Source organism: Pungitius pungitius, chromosome 9 (genome assembly GCF_949316345.1).
Source record: "Pungitius pungitius chromosome 9, fPunPun2.1, whole genome shotgun sequence".
Taxonomy (NCBI): Eukaryota; Metazoa; Chordata; class Actinopteri; order Perciformes; family Gasterosteidae; genus Pungitius; species Pungitius pungitius.
The window spans coordinates 7837255-7851211 of NC_084908.1; the positions used below are offsets into that span (position 1 = coordinate 7837255).

Below are 13957 nucleotides of genomic sequence, written 5' to 3' on the forward strand. Positions count from 1 at the left end.
CCCGCTGCGTCGGGCTGTTTTTATAGGTATCTCTCCCTCGCAGGTGTTCAGCGTTCCGGTGATTGGCTCCGGGGTTCGCGTCCTCTCTCGCAGGTGTCTAGTATTCCGGTGATTGACTCCGGAGGACGCGTTCTTTGGCTCCCCCTCGTGGCCTCCTGCCGTCACGCTGGGGTTGAGACCTCACACCTGCAAATATATTAATAGACTCCTCTCTTTAAAGAGTGTAATACAAAGATATGCATATATACGACTTTACAGCATAGTGTCAGCGTAGTTTCTATCGCTATGCTAGAAAGGTTGCCTGGCGACATTGGAGTCTGAGGTGGGATGTGTACCTTCTTTGCCTTAAAGTGTACCACATCAGTATAGTTTTATTCACACTGCTGCCTCAGGCATGAATTTTAAAATGTGTGATTAATTGGTTACATATTTTAAATCTTTAATCTGTTCAAATGTATTTACGTGTTAACGTATTTAACCAGATCTCTGTTCACTTAAAAAAAACATTGGCTCCATGAAGTGTCTTGAGCCAGCAGTGGCATTTGTAAAAGCAAGTGAACAAAGACGGTGTAACAGCACGCCACTCCTCAGCTCTCCCCGAGACTGAGAAGACGCCAAAGCCCCTCCGGCTTCCCGCCTTCAGAGGCCTGAGAGACGCCAAGGCTATCAGCTCAAAGCGGAAAAAACAACAGAAAACAGACAAGTTTCTTTGCAAACGCGGGTTGACGCCAAGGCGTATCGACAGTGTCTCCCCTGAAAGCCAATAGGAGGTCAGACCGAGGCGGGGAGAGGAACACAAATATCACTTAGTGCTTTTTACTTTGGGACCAAGTATGCAATTCTCCTCAACACCAGAAAGAATCAATGCACCATTTAATAGAAGAGAGGAAGGAGAGAGAGAGAGAGAAACATACAACAGCAGATGTTATCAATGATGGCAATGGGAGGAATGGCTGAACAAAGGAAAAGAGGCATCCTCACCCGAGAAGGCAGAGAGCGGGGTCAAACTGCAAAGAGAGGCTATTTAAAAGAACTGCGTAAGAAGGGAGAGAGATGGAGAAGAGAGTCAATCATTGATCAGGCTAATGAACCCCAAGCTTGTGTCTGGTGGCTGCTATTTAAGCATCTAACACACTCACTGGGTAAAAGGTACACACTGCTCACCTCTGAGACTGATCGCACAATGGAGTCACTTAAGCAAATCAAAATGTTGAAGCAGAATCCATACCAGGAGACAGAGAGACGAGAGAGAGAGGCAGACACAGAGGCAGAGTGGAAGGGTGTGTCTGCACACGTGCATGTGTGTGACAGCCAGTGTGCTATCCTGTGCTAAGCTGGTGGTTAACGCTGTTAAAGTCGTTAAAGTTGTGTGATGGTTGGGGTTAACGCTGTGTAACCATGGTGTTACCGTTGTAACATGTCGTTAAAGTTGTGTGATGGTTGGGGTTAACGTTGTGTAACCGTGGTGTTACCATTGTAACATGTGGTTAAAGTTGTGTGATGGTTGGGGTTAACGTTGTGTAACCGTGGTGTTACCGTTGTAACATGTGGTTAAAGTTGTGTGATGGTTGGGGTTAACGTTGTGTAACCGTGGTGTTACTGTTGTAACATGTGGTTAAAGTTGTGTGATGGTTGGGGTTAACGTTGTGTGATGGTTGAGGTTAACGTTGTGTAACCGTGGTGTTACTGTTGTAACATGTGGTTAAAGTTGTGTGATAGTTGGGGTTAACGTTGTGTAACCGTGGTGTTACTGTTGTAACATGTGGTTAAAGTTGTGTGATGGTTGGGGTTAACGTTGTGTGATGGTTGAGGTTAACGTTGTGTAACCGTGGTGTTACCGTTGTAACATGTGGTTAAAGTTGTGTGATGGTTGGGGTTAACGTTGTGTGATGGTTGAGGTTAACGTTGTAACATGTGGTTAAAGTTGTGTGATGGTTGGGGTTAACGTTGTGTGATGGTTGAGGTTAACGTTGTGTAACCGTGGTGTTACTGTTGTAACATGTGGTTAAAGTTGTGTGATAGTTGGGGTTAACGTTGTGTAACCGTGGTGTTACTGTTGTAACATGTGGTTAAAGTTGTGTGATGGTTGGGGTTAACGTTGTGTAACCGTGGTGTTACCGTTGTAACATGTGGTTAAAGTTGTGTGATGGTTGGGGTTAACGTTGTGTAACCGTGGTGTTACTGTTGTAACATGTGGTTAAAGTTGTGTGATGGTTGGGGTTAACGTTGTGTGATGGTTGAGGTTAACGTTGTGTAACCGTGGTGTTACTGTTGTAACATGTGGTTAAAGTTGTGTGATAGTTGGGGTTAACGTTGTGTAACCGTGGTGTTACTGTTGTAACATGTGGTTAAAGTTGTGTGATGGTTGGGGTTAACGTTGTGTGATGGTTGAGGTTAACGTTGTGTAACCGTGGTGTTACCGTTGTAACATGTGGTTAAAGTTGTGTGATGGTTGGGGTTAACGTTGTGTGATGGTTGAGGTTAACGTTGTAACATGTGGTTAAAGTTGTGTGATGGTTGGGGTTAACGTTGTGTGATGGTTGAGGTTAACGTTGTGTAACCGTGGTGTTACTGTTGTAACATGTGGTTAAAGTTGTGTGATAGTTGGGGTTAACGTTGTGTAACCGTGGTGTTACTGTTGTAACATGTGGTTAAAGTTGTGTGATGGTTGGGGTTAACGTTGTGTAACCGTGGTGTTACCGTTGTAACATGTGGTTAAAGTTGTGTGATGGTTGGGGTTAACGTTGTGTAACCGTGGTGTTACTGTTGTAACATGTGGTTAAAGTTGTGTGATGGTTGGGGTTAACGTTGTGTGATGGTTGAGGTTAACGTTGTGTAACCGTGGTGTTACTGTTGTAACATGTGGTTAAAGTTGTGTGATAGTTGGGGTTAACGTTGTGTAACCGTGGTGTTACTGTTGTAACATGTGGTTAAAGTTGTGTGATGGTTGGGGTTAACGTTGTGTGATGGTTGAGGTTAACGTTGTGTAACCGTGGTGTTACCGTTGTAACATGTGGTTAAAGTTGTGTGATGGTTGGGGTTAACGTTGTGTAACCGTGGTGTTACTGTTGTAACATGTGGTTAAAGTTGTGTGATGGTTGGGGTTAACGTTGTGTAACCGTGGTGTTACTGTTGTAACATGTGGTTAAAGTTGTGTGATGGTTGGGGTTAACGCTGTGTAACCATGGTGTTACCGTTGTAACATGTCGTTAAAGTTGTGTGATGGTTGGGGTTAACGTTGTGTAACCGTGGTGTTACCATTGTAACATGTGGTTAAAGTTGTGTGATGGTTGGGGTTAACGTTGTGTAACCGTGGTGTTACCGTTGTAACATGTGGTTAAAGTTGTGTGATGGTTGGGGTTAACGTTGTGTAACCGTGGTGTTACTGTTGTAACATGTGGTTAAAGTTGTGTGATGGTTGGGGTTAACGTTGTGTGATGGTTGAGGTTAACGTTGTGTAACCGTGGTGTTACTGTTGTAACATGTGGTTAAAGTTGTGTGATAGTTGGGGTTAACGTTGTGTAACCGTGGTGTTACTGTTGTAACATGTGGTTAAAGTTGTGTGATGGTTGGGGTTAACGTTGTGTAACCGTGGTGTTACCGTTGTAACATGTGGTTAAAGTTGTGTGATGGTTGGGGTTAACGTTGTGTAACCGTGGTGTTACTGTTGTAACATGTGGTTAAAGTTGTGTGATGGTTGGGGTTAACGTTGTGTGATGGTTGAGGTTAACGTTGTGTAACCGTGGTGTTACTGTTGTAACATGTGGTTAAAGTTGTGTGATAGTTGGGGTTAACGTTGTGTAACCGTGGTGTTACTGTTGTAACATGTGGTTAAAGTTGTGTGATGGTTGGGGTTAACGTTGTGTGATGGTTGAGGTTAACGTTGTGTAACCGTGGTGTTACCGTTGTAACATGTGGTTAAAGTTGTGTGATGGTTGGGGTTAACGTTGTGTAACCGTGGTGTTACTGTTGTAACATGTGGTTAAAGTTGTGTGATGGTTGGGGTTAACGTTGTGTAACCGTGGTGTTACTGTTGTAACATGTGGTTAAAGTTGTGTGATGGTTGGGGTTAACGTTGTGTAACCGTGGTGTTACTGTTGTAACATGTGGTTAAAGTTGTGTGATGGTTGGGGTTAACGTTGTGTAACCGTTGTAATGTTTCAGTGCATGTGGGCCAAAATAAATTAAACATTGGCCCTGGCCAGTGTATAATTATTTAGCGATTTATTTGTCAAATATATCGATAATTGAATGTACTGGCGCTGAAATCCATTCTTTTACATTCTGTTGAGATCAAATACATTAAAAGAGGAAAAATACCAACATACTGGTATCAACTAAATAGGTCCGAAGAAAAAATCCCAGCACACGTCTTATCAGAGAAGAGCCCGTACAAACAGAAGAAAGAACACCGTAGACATTTTATTCATGCCGTGGTCTGCTGAAACGCAGTGTATTTTAACAAGGTATTGGTTTGGTTATTCACACAAGGAATGTGGTGGGTTTGTATACAGTATTATTTTTCTCTTGCAGGTCTACCAGCAGGGTGTAAAACATCAAATGACAAAGCATTTACTAAGATGGGCTCCTGCTCTCCCTCTTCTTTGGCTATGGGCTCATCACATTTCAGAAACTGAGACTACTTGGTTATGTTTGGGGGACATTGTACTCAGGATTCAAATAAATAACACTGAATTCAGTTTCCTCTATTCAAGTCAGGTGGTATCCAGTCAGCCACCTCAACAGGAGTCCGTGTTTTGACATTACCATCACTTTTTCTTTTCTCACGACTGCACAATGGTGCTTGTCAGAAAATGATAACCAGGGCATGTTTTAAGCTGATTGAAAAGCAAAATGATGGAGCAGTTCAGTGAGGACATGGTCCCTTGGGGAAACCCATTTCATTTAATGGGCACCACTGCCTCTCTTCAAACACGCTTGTACAGCCCTTTGCTGGTAAAACTCTACCAACAGCAGAGGTCAGTACGTGTGCACCTTCATGTCTCAAAGAGATTTTGCTGTTGTTGTTATTGAGATTCAACTGTATTTCAGCAATATGTTTTCATATGCAATATGTTTCAAGCCCGAAAAGAAAATGAATTTTTCTGATAAAGAAAAAAAGGGGGGTATGATAACAAAGAGGGGACAATACCTTCGGAGGAATCCTGGTAGCTGTGACAAAAAAAGGATATGAAATAGAGGAAGGAGTCAAACAGAAAAGCAAAGGAAGACCCACTGACTCAGGGGAGCACTGTCCTCCATATTAACGACTTGGCCAGAGCCAGCAAGTGAAAGAATGGATAGAGGAGAGAGACAGGGCACTGATAACTGACTTGGCAGGAGAAAGTGAAGTAGAGAGAGGGAAGGCAGGGTGGATGAGGGGTCATTGCACTGGTGCTACAATAAGGAGTGGGAAATGCCCACTGATGAGAGGCTCTGAAAAGGCTGCAGCTGCCTTTGCTAAATAACTGAGAGGACATGCTAGTAGGGGGGTCAAATGAAGAGTGGAGTGAGAGGGAGGTGATGTGAAGACTTGGAGGGAGACAAAGAAAAGATGAAAATCAATGCCAACGTCACAGCGAAGACAAGGAGTTTATCTTGTATTTTGTCCAAATGAATTGAATGAGAGGAACACAACATATATTGGTATCCTTCTGTACCTCGTGGTCCTTCTTTCATCTCTTTGCTGCTCAATTCTCAACCAAATGAGCTTAAGTCAACCAATTAAGGGCTTGTTTGAAAAGTCTGAATGTTGATGACAAAGATCATGCCCTATTCTGCTGGTCCCTGCACTGAAGACAGTGTGAATATGGATATACTATGCTCATGTCACTGGGCATGACCTCATTCTTTCACCTCCTTGCCCCGTCATTTGTTCACGGTGAGAAATGCAAAGGACACACAGATGAAACTAATAGGAGATCATCTAGATTTCTGCTATATTCATTCATCATATTTCATTAAATATGGTTATTCTGCTGAAATAAATAACCGACGTATGCAAGGCAACACTTTTGGAGATAAATATGTTTAATGTTACTTAGGTTTTAGTCAGGAATAGCAGCTGTTTTCCGTATAGTGGTGTATCCCCTAGTGAAGAAGACGTAGTGGAGAGGTTCAGCTGTTATGGAAGATGTCCCTCATTGACTATCATACCTAAAAGCAATAAATGGCTATTAAGGCCACCTCTGAGTGAGAAGTTAGAGGCAATAAACAACATTACAATTTCCCTCAGTTAATGCAGAATTAACACAGACTCAAAGTCAATTAATTCTAAAGAATATTTAGATTTCCTACAATGATATGGTTTTGCTTAATTTGAATTAATTTGAGACATTTTATTCCTTTTGAGAAGAGCAGTATTTTGTGATTCCTTTAGCTTCCAGTGTTTTCTTGTCAGAAATGTATTCGCACGGACGTCTCTGTTCACCAAATCAGTCTGTGATTCCTGTGTGGAAATAGCACCAGTCCATTTACAGTAAGTAAATATTTACCACTTTCCTTCTTCCTGAATGGAGCACGGCGGCTTAAATGACCCCTTTCATTTCATGAAGTGAAATCCTGTGTGGAAAAGGATGCACTCGTGTCTAAGAGGATTAGCGTGATGCTAAATGGTGTCTGAGTACGAACTGTCCAACCTGTTGTTGTAGAAGCACTGTGACTTCCCCTCTCTTCCTCACTGCATGCCATTACGGTTTCATTTCATGCGTTCCCTTCCCCTCTTCCTTCTCTTTTCACTTTGCCTTAATCCCTTCACATGTGTCACTTTTTGTTTCATTCACTTGGCCCTTCCCCACCCTCCTTCCACCCCTCCTTTTCTCTCCACGTCTCTTCCTTTCTAAATGGTGATGCGTATTGTCGGATGCAGTGGCCATGAAAACACCCATTTTACAGCAGAGGAGTTCAGGAACAGGAGTTTGTAACATCTCTTTGTACAGCTTTTACAACCTTCGCATTACCATGCATGTCAGACCCCCCCCCCCCCCCCCCCCTGCTATTTAAATTTCTTGTGAAAAGCTGAGACGCCTGTGAGACCTCTCTATATGTGGTCTAAATTGTGTGTGAACATAGTATTGTGATGCTTTGGATTTTGTTTAGAACATGGCCTGGTGGTGTACTTCAGCCCATGTGGTTGGTTCCTGGTTCTAGTTGTTTTTGTTAGTCATGAGGAGGAATACAAATTTAAATTAGGTTGAGAAAAGGAATCAGCACCTTCTTTTTTTCTCATTTGCCTCTCAGGGCTTCTCTTCAGATAGACACTGTGGCGTCTGGATTCAAACTCATCTGTGTTGACCTGAGTCCCGGTTAAGGTTCTTAGCTCAGGGTCAGAGGGGCTCTGCTAATGCTACCAAACCTCCTCCTGCAACCCTCCAAAGGAAACGTGCTATTAAGATCACTGACTGACATATAGAATGATGAATCCTGATCTGTAAAACTATCCTCCACAGTCTTTCAATACGTTTAGTAGAAGCATGTATGAGAGAGAGTAGTAGTATAATGAGCTGCCAGTACATTTCACACCGACAACCATCCAGGTCGTAGTCTCACTTCACTGGTTGAAACACACTCCAATACTTTACTTCCTGCTTTCTGGTGTTGCAGTCTGATGATGAAGCGTTTGTAACAAGTTACCTCATCACACACCTGTCTGGTACATTGTGTGACCCTCTTGCACATTGTGTGACCTCCTCCAACAGCTTTCTGTCAGCATTCATGCTCTTCTTGATGTTTGTTGCCAGGTAATACACCTTCAACAGCTCTCCGCAGCCCCTCTGTTTCTCTGTGTCCTTTGCCCTGGTGTGGGTCGTTGAGCAGAGAGGAACACTCTGCAACCCCATGGCCCACAAAGGCAGCCTGTGGATGGGGACACAGGCCTCCCTCACGTGCCTCTCCCTGCTGGTAGTCCAAAGGTGGAATGAGTTTTCATGCCTCAAAAACCGCGAGTCTTACCTCGTTCACTGACCTCTTTCACTCTGTAGATGAGCCTTTTACTTTTTCCAGGATCGATTCTCACTTTTCTTTTCTTTTCTCAGATAGAAATCTTAAATTGCTGTCCCCTCTTTGCTTTTTTCTGCCTGTTGCTGTGCCCTCTTTTAGTCCATGTTGTTCTCTCAACCTGGTCTAAATTATGTTGACCATTATTGTACTTCTGAAGCATTTAATTCACCTCCTGTTCTTTTTGTATCCCCTTTACTCCAGTGTTCAATCTTCAATCATGGGTGATAGATTTGAACACAATCCCTCATCTGCTCTCATTGTTCGTCATTTATTTTCACTGCTTGATTTAGTTTTATGCCATGCACATGTGACAAAATGTCCTGTTTTAGGGCTTGTTTCATCTCACCTTTGTGCTTTTTGTTAGTCTGGGTTATTCCAAGCTCCTATCTCATCAAACACCAGCTCTTGCTCAGTGACCCTTGGTGTCTGGAGACAGACGCATCAAGGCACCCTCCTTCAGTTTAAGAGACTAAACAGACATTGATCCCTCTCCTGTCCTTTAAGCAGCTTCCATACTCACCAGGTCTAAGCAGGTCATTTTGTTGCCTAAACCAGTGGTTCGCGGGCCACTTGGTACCGGGAGAAAAAAAACAAAAAATCCGTCTGCAACAACTACTAACCCCCCCTCCTGTCGGCCGGTTCTTTCATTGTGTTTCTGCCACACCTTGAGACCGGACCGCCAATGGGACCACTGGCCTACACTAAGAAATGTATCTGCTTACTTTCTTTTCAATTCCATCCGAATCATTTTAGAAAAGAGTGCGGCATTTCCTTTTTTTTTCACTCTAAAGAGGTGAAGAATGAATGCCAGGCCACACGGGCTGTTTATGAGCGACACGGAGGGGAGGCGGTGATGGGGAGAGCGATTGAGCGCTATGAAAGAACAAAGAGTAAGCTCTCAACACATACATACTGCAGCTTGTCACCGTGCCCCTCTGATAGATAACCTCTGACCCCGACAGCCTCCCTGCCTCGCTGCCAATTCACCATTCTGGAGGGAAATCCAGATGTGTGCATGTGTACTGTAACTCCTGTGAGCACAGTACCAGTCTTCAGTTTTCAGGAGGATCACAGAATCATAGTGAGGCTCTCCTTTTTCCCTCTTTAATTTAATTTCCCGTCAGCTTATCCTACTGTTTGTCTTCACTTGACAATCCAAGCGCACAGTGAAGTCCCTCTGGGAGGTAATTAAGCAATGAGAAAGAGGGCCATGTCTTGTGACTTTCTACTTCAGTGTGCATGTCTCTGTGGCTGCCTCCACCACAGTTAGGTGATCTTCTCATATTCAGATAGTGTTTTCCCGTTGGACATCATTTTATACTGACATATAGGCATAGTGCACACCCATTCAGGTGGAATGATATTCAGATAAGGTTCATTTACGTGCCTAGAAGAAGCATACTTCTAGATGATATATTCCAAAAACATTTCTTTTTAGATGATCAGTGCTGCACATGTGCAACTCCGGACAGAGATGCTCACTACTTGTCCAGCTGGTTTAATCATGCTTTGCATTTAGCCATTCATTGAATTAAACTCCATCTGTGCTGATTAGGTCTCATTCACAATGGGTTAGCTGGTAGGACGCTAGATTTGAGGTCTAAAGTGAAACACAGTCGAGGCGTACTTCTAGAGAGCGAGAAGTCATGCTTTTTCCACTCAGGCTTAGTATGTAACCAAATTTGGCAGACATTTTGATCCAACTAGTGATCACTTGTGTTTTTTCAACAAAATGTTTGGAAGCAGCAGCCAACTCTGTCAGCCTCTTCATTCAAAATCCAATTAAATTAAGAAAACATGTCATTAATGGCTGAAAGAAAATGTGTGTGTTTGTGTGTGTTTTTTTGCGTGTGTGTGCAACCATTAAATTGGGCCATAACAATGTCTTTTCCAGCTACCTACTGTTCAATACTTAGCAAACGGAGACGACACAAAGGCAAAGACCTTGAGAAAGACCACCAGTTGATCTAATAAGTATGGAATCTAAATCCTGCTTAATTTAGTACTGCTGACAGTAAAAAGTATGACATATTCATTTGGCAGAGTAGTACCTAAACCTAACATGTCTCTTAGAGTACTACCTAACACTAACATGTCTCCTAGGGTACTACCTAACACTAGCATGTCTCCTAGAGAACTACCTAACACTAACATGTCTCCTAGAGAACTACCTAACACTAACATGTCTCCTAGAGAACTACCTAACACTAACATGTCTCCTAGGGTACTAGCGGTTGCATATATTCATCTTTTTTGTATTTGTTTCATCTTGTAAGCCTTTGAATGCTCTGGCAGACTGTGCACTTCGATGAAGCTACACAGGTTTGATTCTGATTGGATAATGGTCAAACGTGATGGACATGAGAGCTGCAGGAGAGAACCAAAGCATTTTAATGTCCACGTTGGTGGGTTCATCGTCAGAGTGGCTCTCATGGCACACTGCTCACGATGAACTTTTTCATTGTTCATTTTATCCTCAACATCTAGAAAGGAGTGGCAGTACAGTACCATCAACAATAAGAGCAGAAATGCAGGAGCAATGACTTTGGTAGACATGATGGGAGACTGCCTTCATGCTAGAGGAAGGTCTTGGAATCAAATCAGACAAGAGACTATTAAAAGTACAGGCCAATTTGTCTGGGCAAAAATGACGATGATTGATGGAAAGCTATGAGTAGGTCTTTGAGTCCATTGTGTTAAAATCGAGGAGAGCTTGTTGGCATTAGCAGCCGGGAGAATGTTAGCAGCTTAGATAGACCAGCTCAACCGATAAGTCGGGTATCTGTGTGGAACGAGACCTCGTGTCCCAGTTTGATGTCCCCTGCTAGGGACATCCTCATACAACGTGGAGGAACCCATTCTCACTCCCAACGCTTTGAATACCAACGCTTAGTACCCCATTAATGCGAGTGTCCTTTCAAAATAAAATTCCATCTTTTTCTTTCGACAAACATTGCTCGGAATAATGTGTGTGTGTGTTTCCTCAAACATCCAAGTGACATTTGCAGTGATGATACACAGATGTCGACTTGTTAATGAAGCTTGAACACCTGATGTATTGTGTATGTGGGGGTGGGTCTGTTTGTGTGTGTGTGGGGTGCACGTACTTGTGTGACTTTCAGCGTTTAACCTCAAAGGTTTGCATAAGTGGAGCAATTACTAAGCTGGCAAAACAGCATATGGAGAGAAACAGAAAGAGTGAGAGAAACAGAAGACGGAGTGAGGGGGGGGGGACTTTCTGGTGTACCAAAAAGCTCTTCCTCGTCCACCGCACGGCTCCTGCACGTATGCCTCCTTTTCTCTCTTTGCTTTTTGCTTTCTCCAGTGAGACCATTGCAGAATGAATAACAGCAGGGCTGGGAAATGGAAACGTGAGGCTCTTTATGCAAATCAAACACCAGCATTGCCATTCATTTCCTCCAGAGCGCCCAGAGGACACAGGAGGAGCCAAGAAGCACTGGGAAAGAAAACAGCAGGGAAAGTTGAAGCCAGCTCCACTTTAAACAAATATTTTTAGGAACACGTAGCACGGCTTTGTGAAAGGCAATCCGGAATGACTATTCAGCCTGAGCACTGGGTCACAATTCTCAGCAGCCTTGATCACTAGCAGTTGGAATCCTACCCGCTGTGTGCAGACTGTCAATCGGATAGCTACAAGCTTCTTTCCGACATTTACATTTTCATTGGATTTCTTCATCACCGTAATACATTTGATTTAAATGTCATTTGTAGTAAACACGGAAATACCTGCTGGTGCATGTTTGCTTCAGGGAGGTATAGTGTGTGTGAGAGGACTGTGTACACCAGGGTAATAATAAACTCAAATAAGAAAAAAAAAACATGGAAACATTTTCATGAAGTGAAACTAAATAAAATCAACCTCTTTTATAAAAAAGTAGAAACATATTGAAAATATATTGATGGCTTGAAAGACAAATTCTGAATTATTCAAATTCATTTAGGATATCGGTTTTAAGCTGTAACATATCAACAGCCAAAGAAAGAGTACTCTTACTCTATGCTCTACTGCTTTAAATGTAATCATGCAGGTTACTAGGTGTGATTAAGTAATAATAGCATGATTGAAATAGTGTATAAAATGCTGTTCAGTTTAGGTCCAATGTAGCTATACAAGTCCAAGACATTATGCCTCTTCCCAACCAAAAGCAAAACCAGTTAAAAGTCTATTAAATTAAGCCGCGTGTAGTTAAAGCTCAAACTACTGAATTTAGAGAACAGCAGCAGTGATTTGCAGTCGTAGACATCTATCCGGTTTTATATCAATTAAACAACCATTTCCTATTTAGAGCCATAACTGGCCTGAGGGACAGGCACACACAGCATACTCTGTGGTCACTACCTTTATAAAGGTAAAGTTCCCCCACTGATCTTCAATGTGTCCATTGGTAGCCTCAGGCTCATTTCTTTAGAGCAGATGTCACCCACAATCATCTCATTAGCTCTGACTGCTACAAGAGCCATAGTTAGATTTCAGCCAATTACGGCACCACAAGAATTCATTTTTATCTTTATGACCAGTCTTTCAGTGATTTCCCTCCCGAACCCCTCCTCTCTCTGGTCGATATGCCAGCAATTTGTTTTCTTTCTGGTGGACACGGTTTAATTGGATGACGGTCCGTGATGAAATCGATTAAAATCGATTATTAAAATTTCATTATCGATTCGTTGTGTAGCGCGACTATTATGTTTATTATTATTATGTGTATTAAAAAAAAGTTGCGCGCGCCGCGCAGAGCTGATAAAGAAAAGTTGAGCGCTCGCGCAGCAGAACAGAGAAGGAAAAAAGCTCAGCGCATTGCTAAGAAAAATAAATAAAAAAGAGCAGCGCTGAGGTAGAGGAAAGACCATCGGAGAGACCCGTAATACTGTTCTGAAACATGCGGAGGAAGAGAAACCAATGCGACCTAAATCCTCCAAGGTATAGGGAAATTTCACACTGAAATGGGGGGTGCGGGTGCTAGCGGTCAACGGGGGGGGCGGTTTTCTTTGCAGCGCCAGCCGTTTTCCGTTCTGTCGCCGCGCTTGACTTCAAGGTGTAACCTTTATCATTGTTCGGTCTGAAACGGCGCGCCCAGTGACGCATGGTGTAGCAATATTGTTGTCCAGGTGCAAATCGGGAGAAATTCGGGAGAAAGGGCGATCCGGGAGATTTTCGGGAGGGGCTTTGAAATTCGGGAGTCTCTCGGAAAAATCGGGAGGGTTGACATGTCTGATTGTAAGATATGCAAAAGCGACATGGCCTGGCACGGGAGCACCACGGCGATGATTCAGCACCTTAAACGGAAACATAAGAGAGCCAAAACAATCTGCTCCTGTATGTTGACTATAATCAAAATGCAGTACAGTGACCAACATGCTTCCCCTCTGTATTTGACAGAGCAACCCTCCAATCACCACGGCAACGCCTTGCCTCCGGTGCCTCCTCCCCAGCGACGGCAGCCCTCAGTAACGGCTCTCAACCAGTCCCTGGGCCCCACGCACCACGCCGGCCATTCGCTGAACTCGACGCGGCAGCTAACCCCTCCTACTGGAAACCCGGCCGCTGTGGCCGGCCAATCACCAGCCGAGCTGCAGACCACGCCCCCCGAGAGTGTCCCGCTGCAAGACAGCTGGGTGCTGGGTAGCAATGTGCCTCTGGAAACAAGGTAAACCGACTTCTTACCTGCTCACTTGTTGAGGGTTAGCATCCTGTGTGTGTGAAATAGCCAATAATGAGACTAGATGCTATTGTCAAATTCACGCACGCGCAGGTGTAACAGCTTTTCAAACTGGAAACCGAGAGTAACAAATCTCTTTTATTTAACTTTTAATGCAGAATCTCACGCCATGTGAAACCCAGAGGCTTCCCTCTCACTGAAACCCAATGGCTCTCATCTGGCATAAATGAGCTTGTAGAAAGAAATTTTGTTTTTTTTATCTGGACTTTTCTTAAACATTT

The 13957-nt window shown here is 43.4% G+C and overlaps 1 protein-coding gene across 1 annotated transcript in view; it reads left to right on the top strand.

The window, feature by feature from the left end:
* LOC119217450 (teneurin-3) overlaps nt 1–13957 on the top strand; it is a 209371-nt gene that overhangs the window by 118325 nt on the left and 77089 nt on the right. The window contains 1 exon segment of the mRNA XM_062564357.1: nt 13397–13664. Within this exon segment, the coding sequence (XP_062420341.1) occupies nt 13397–13664 (268 nt within the window).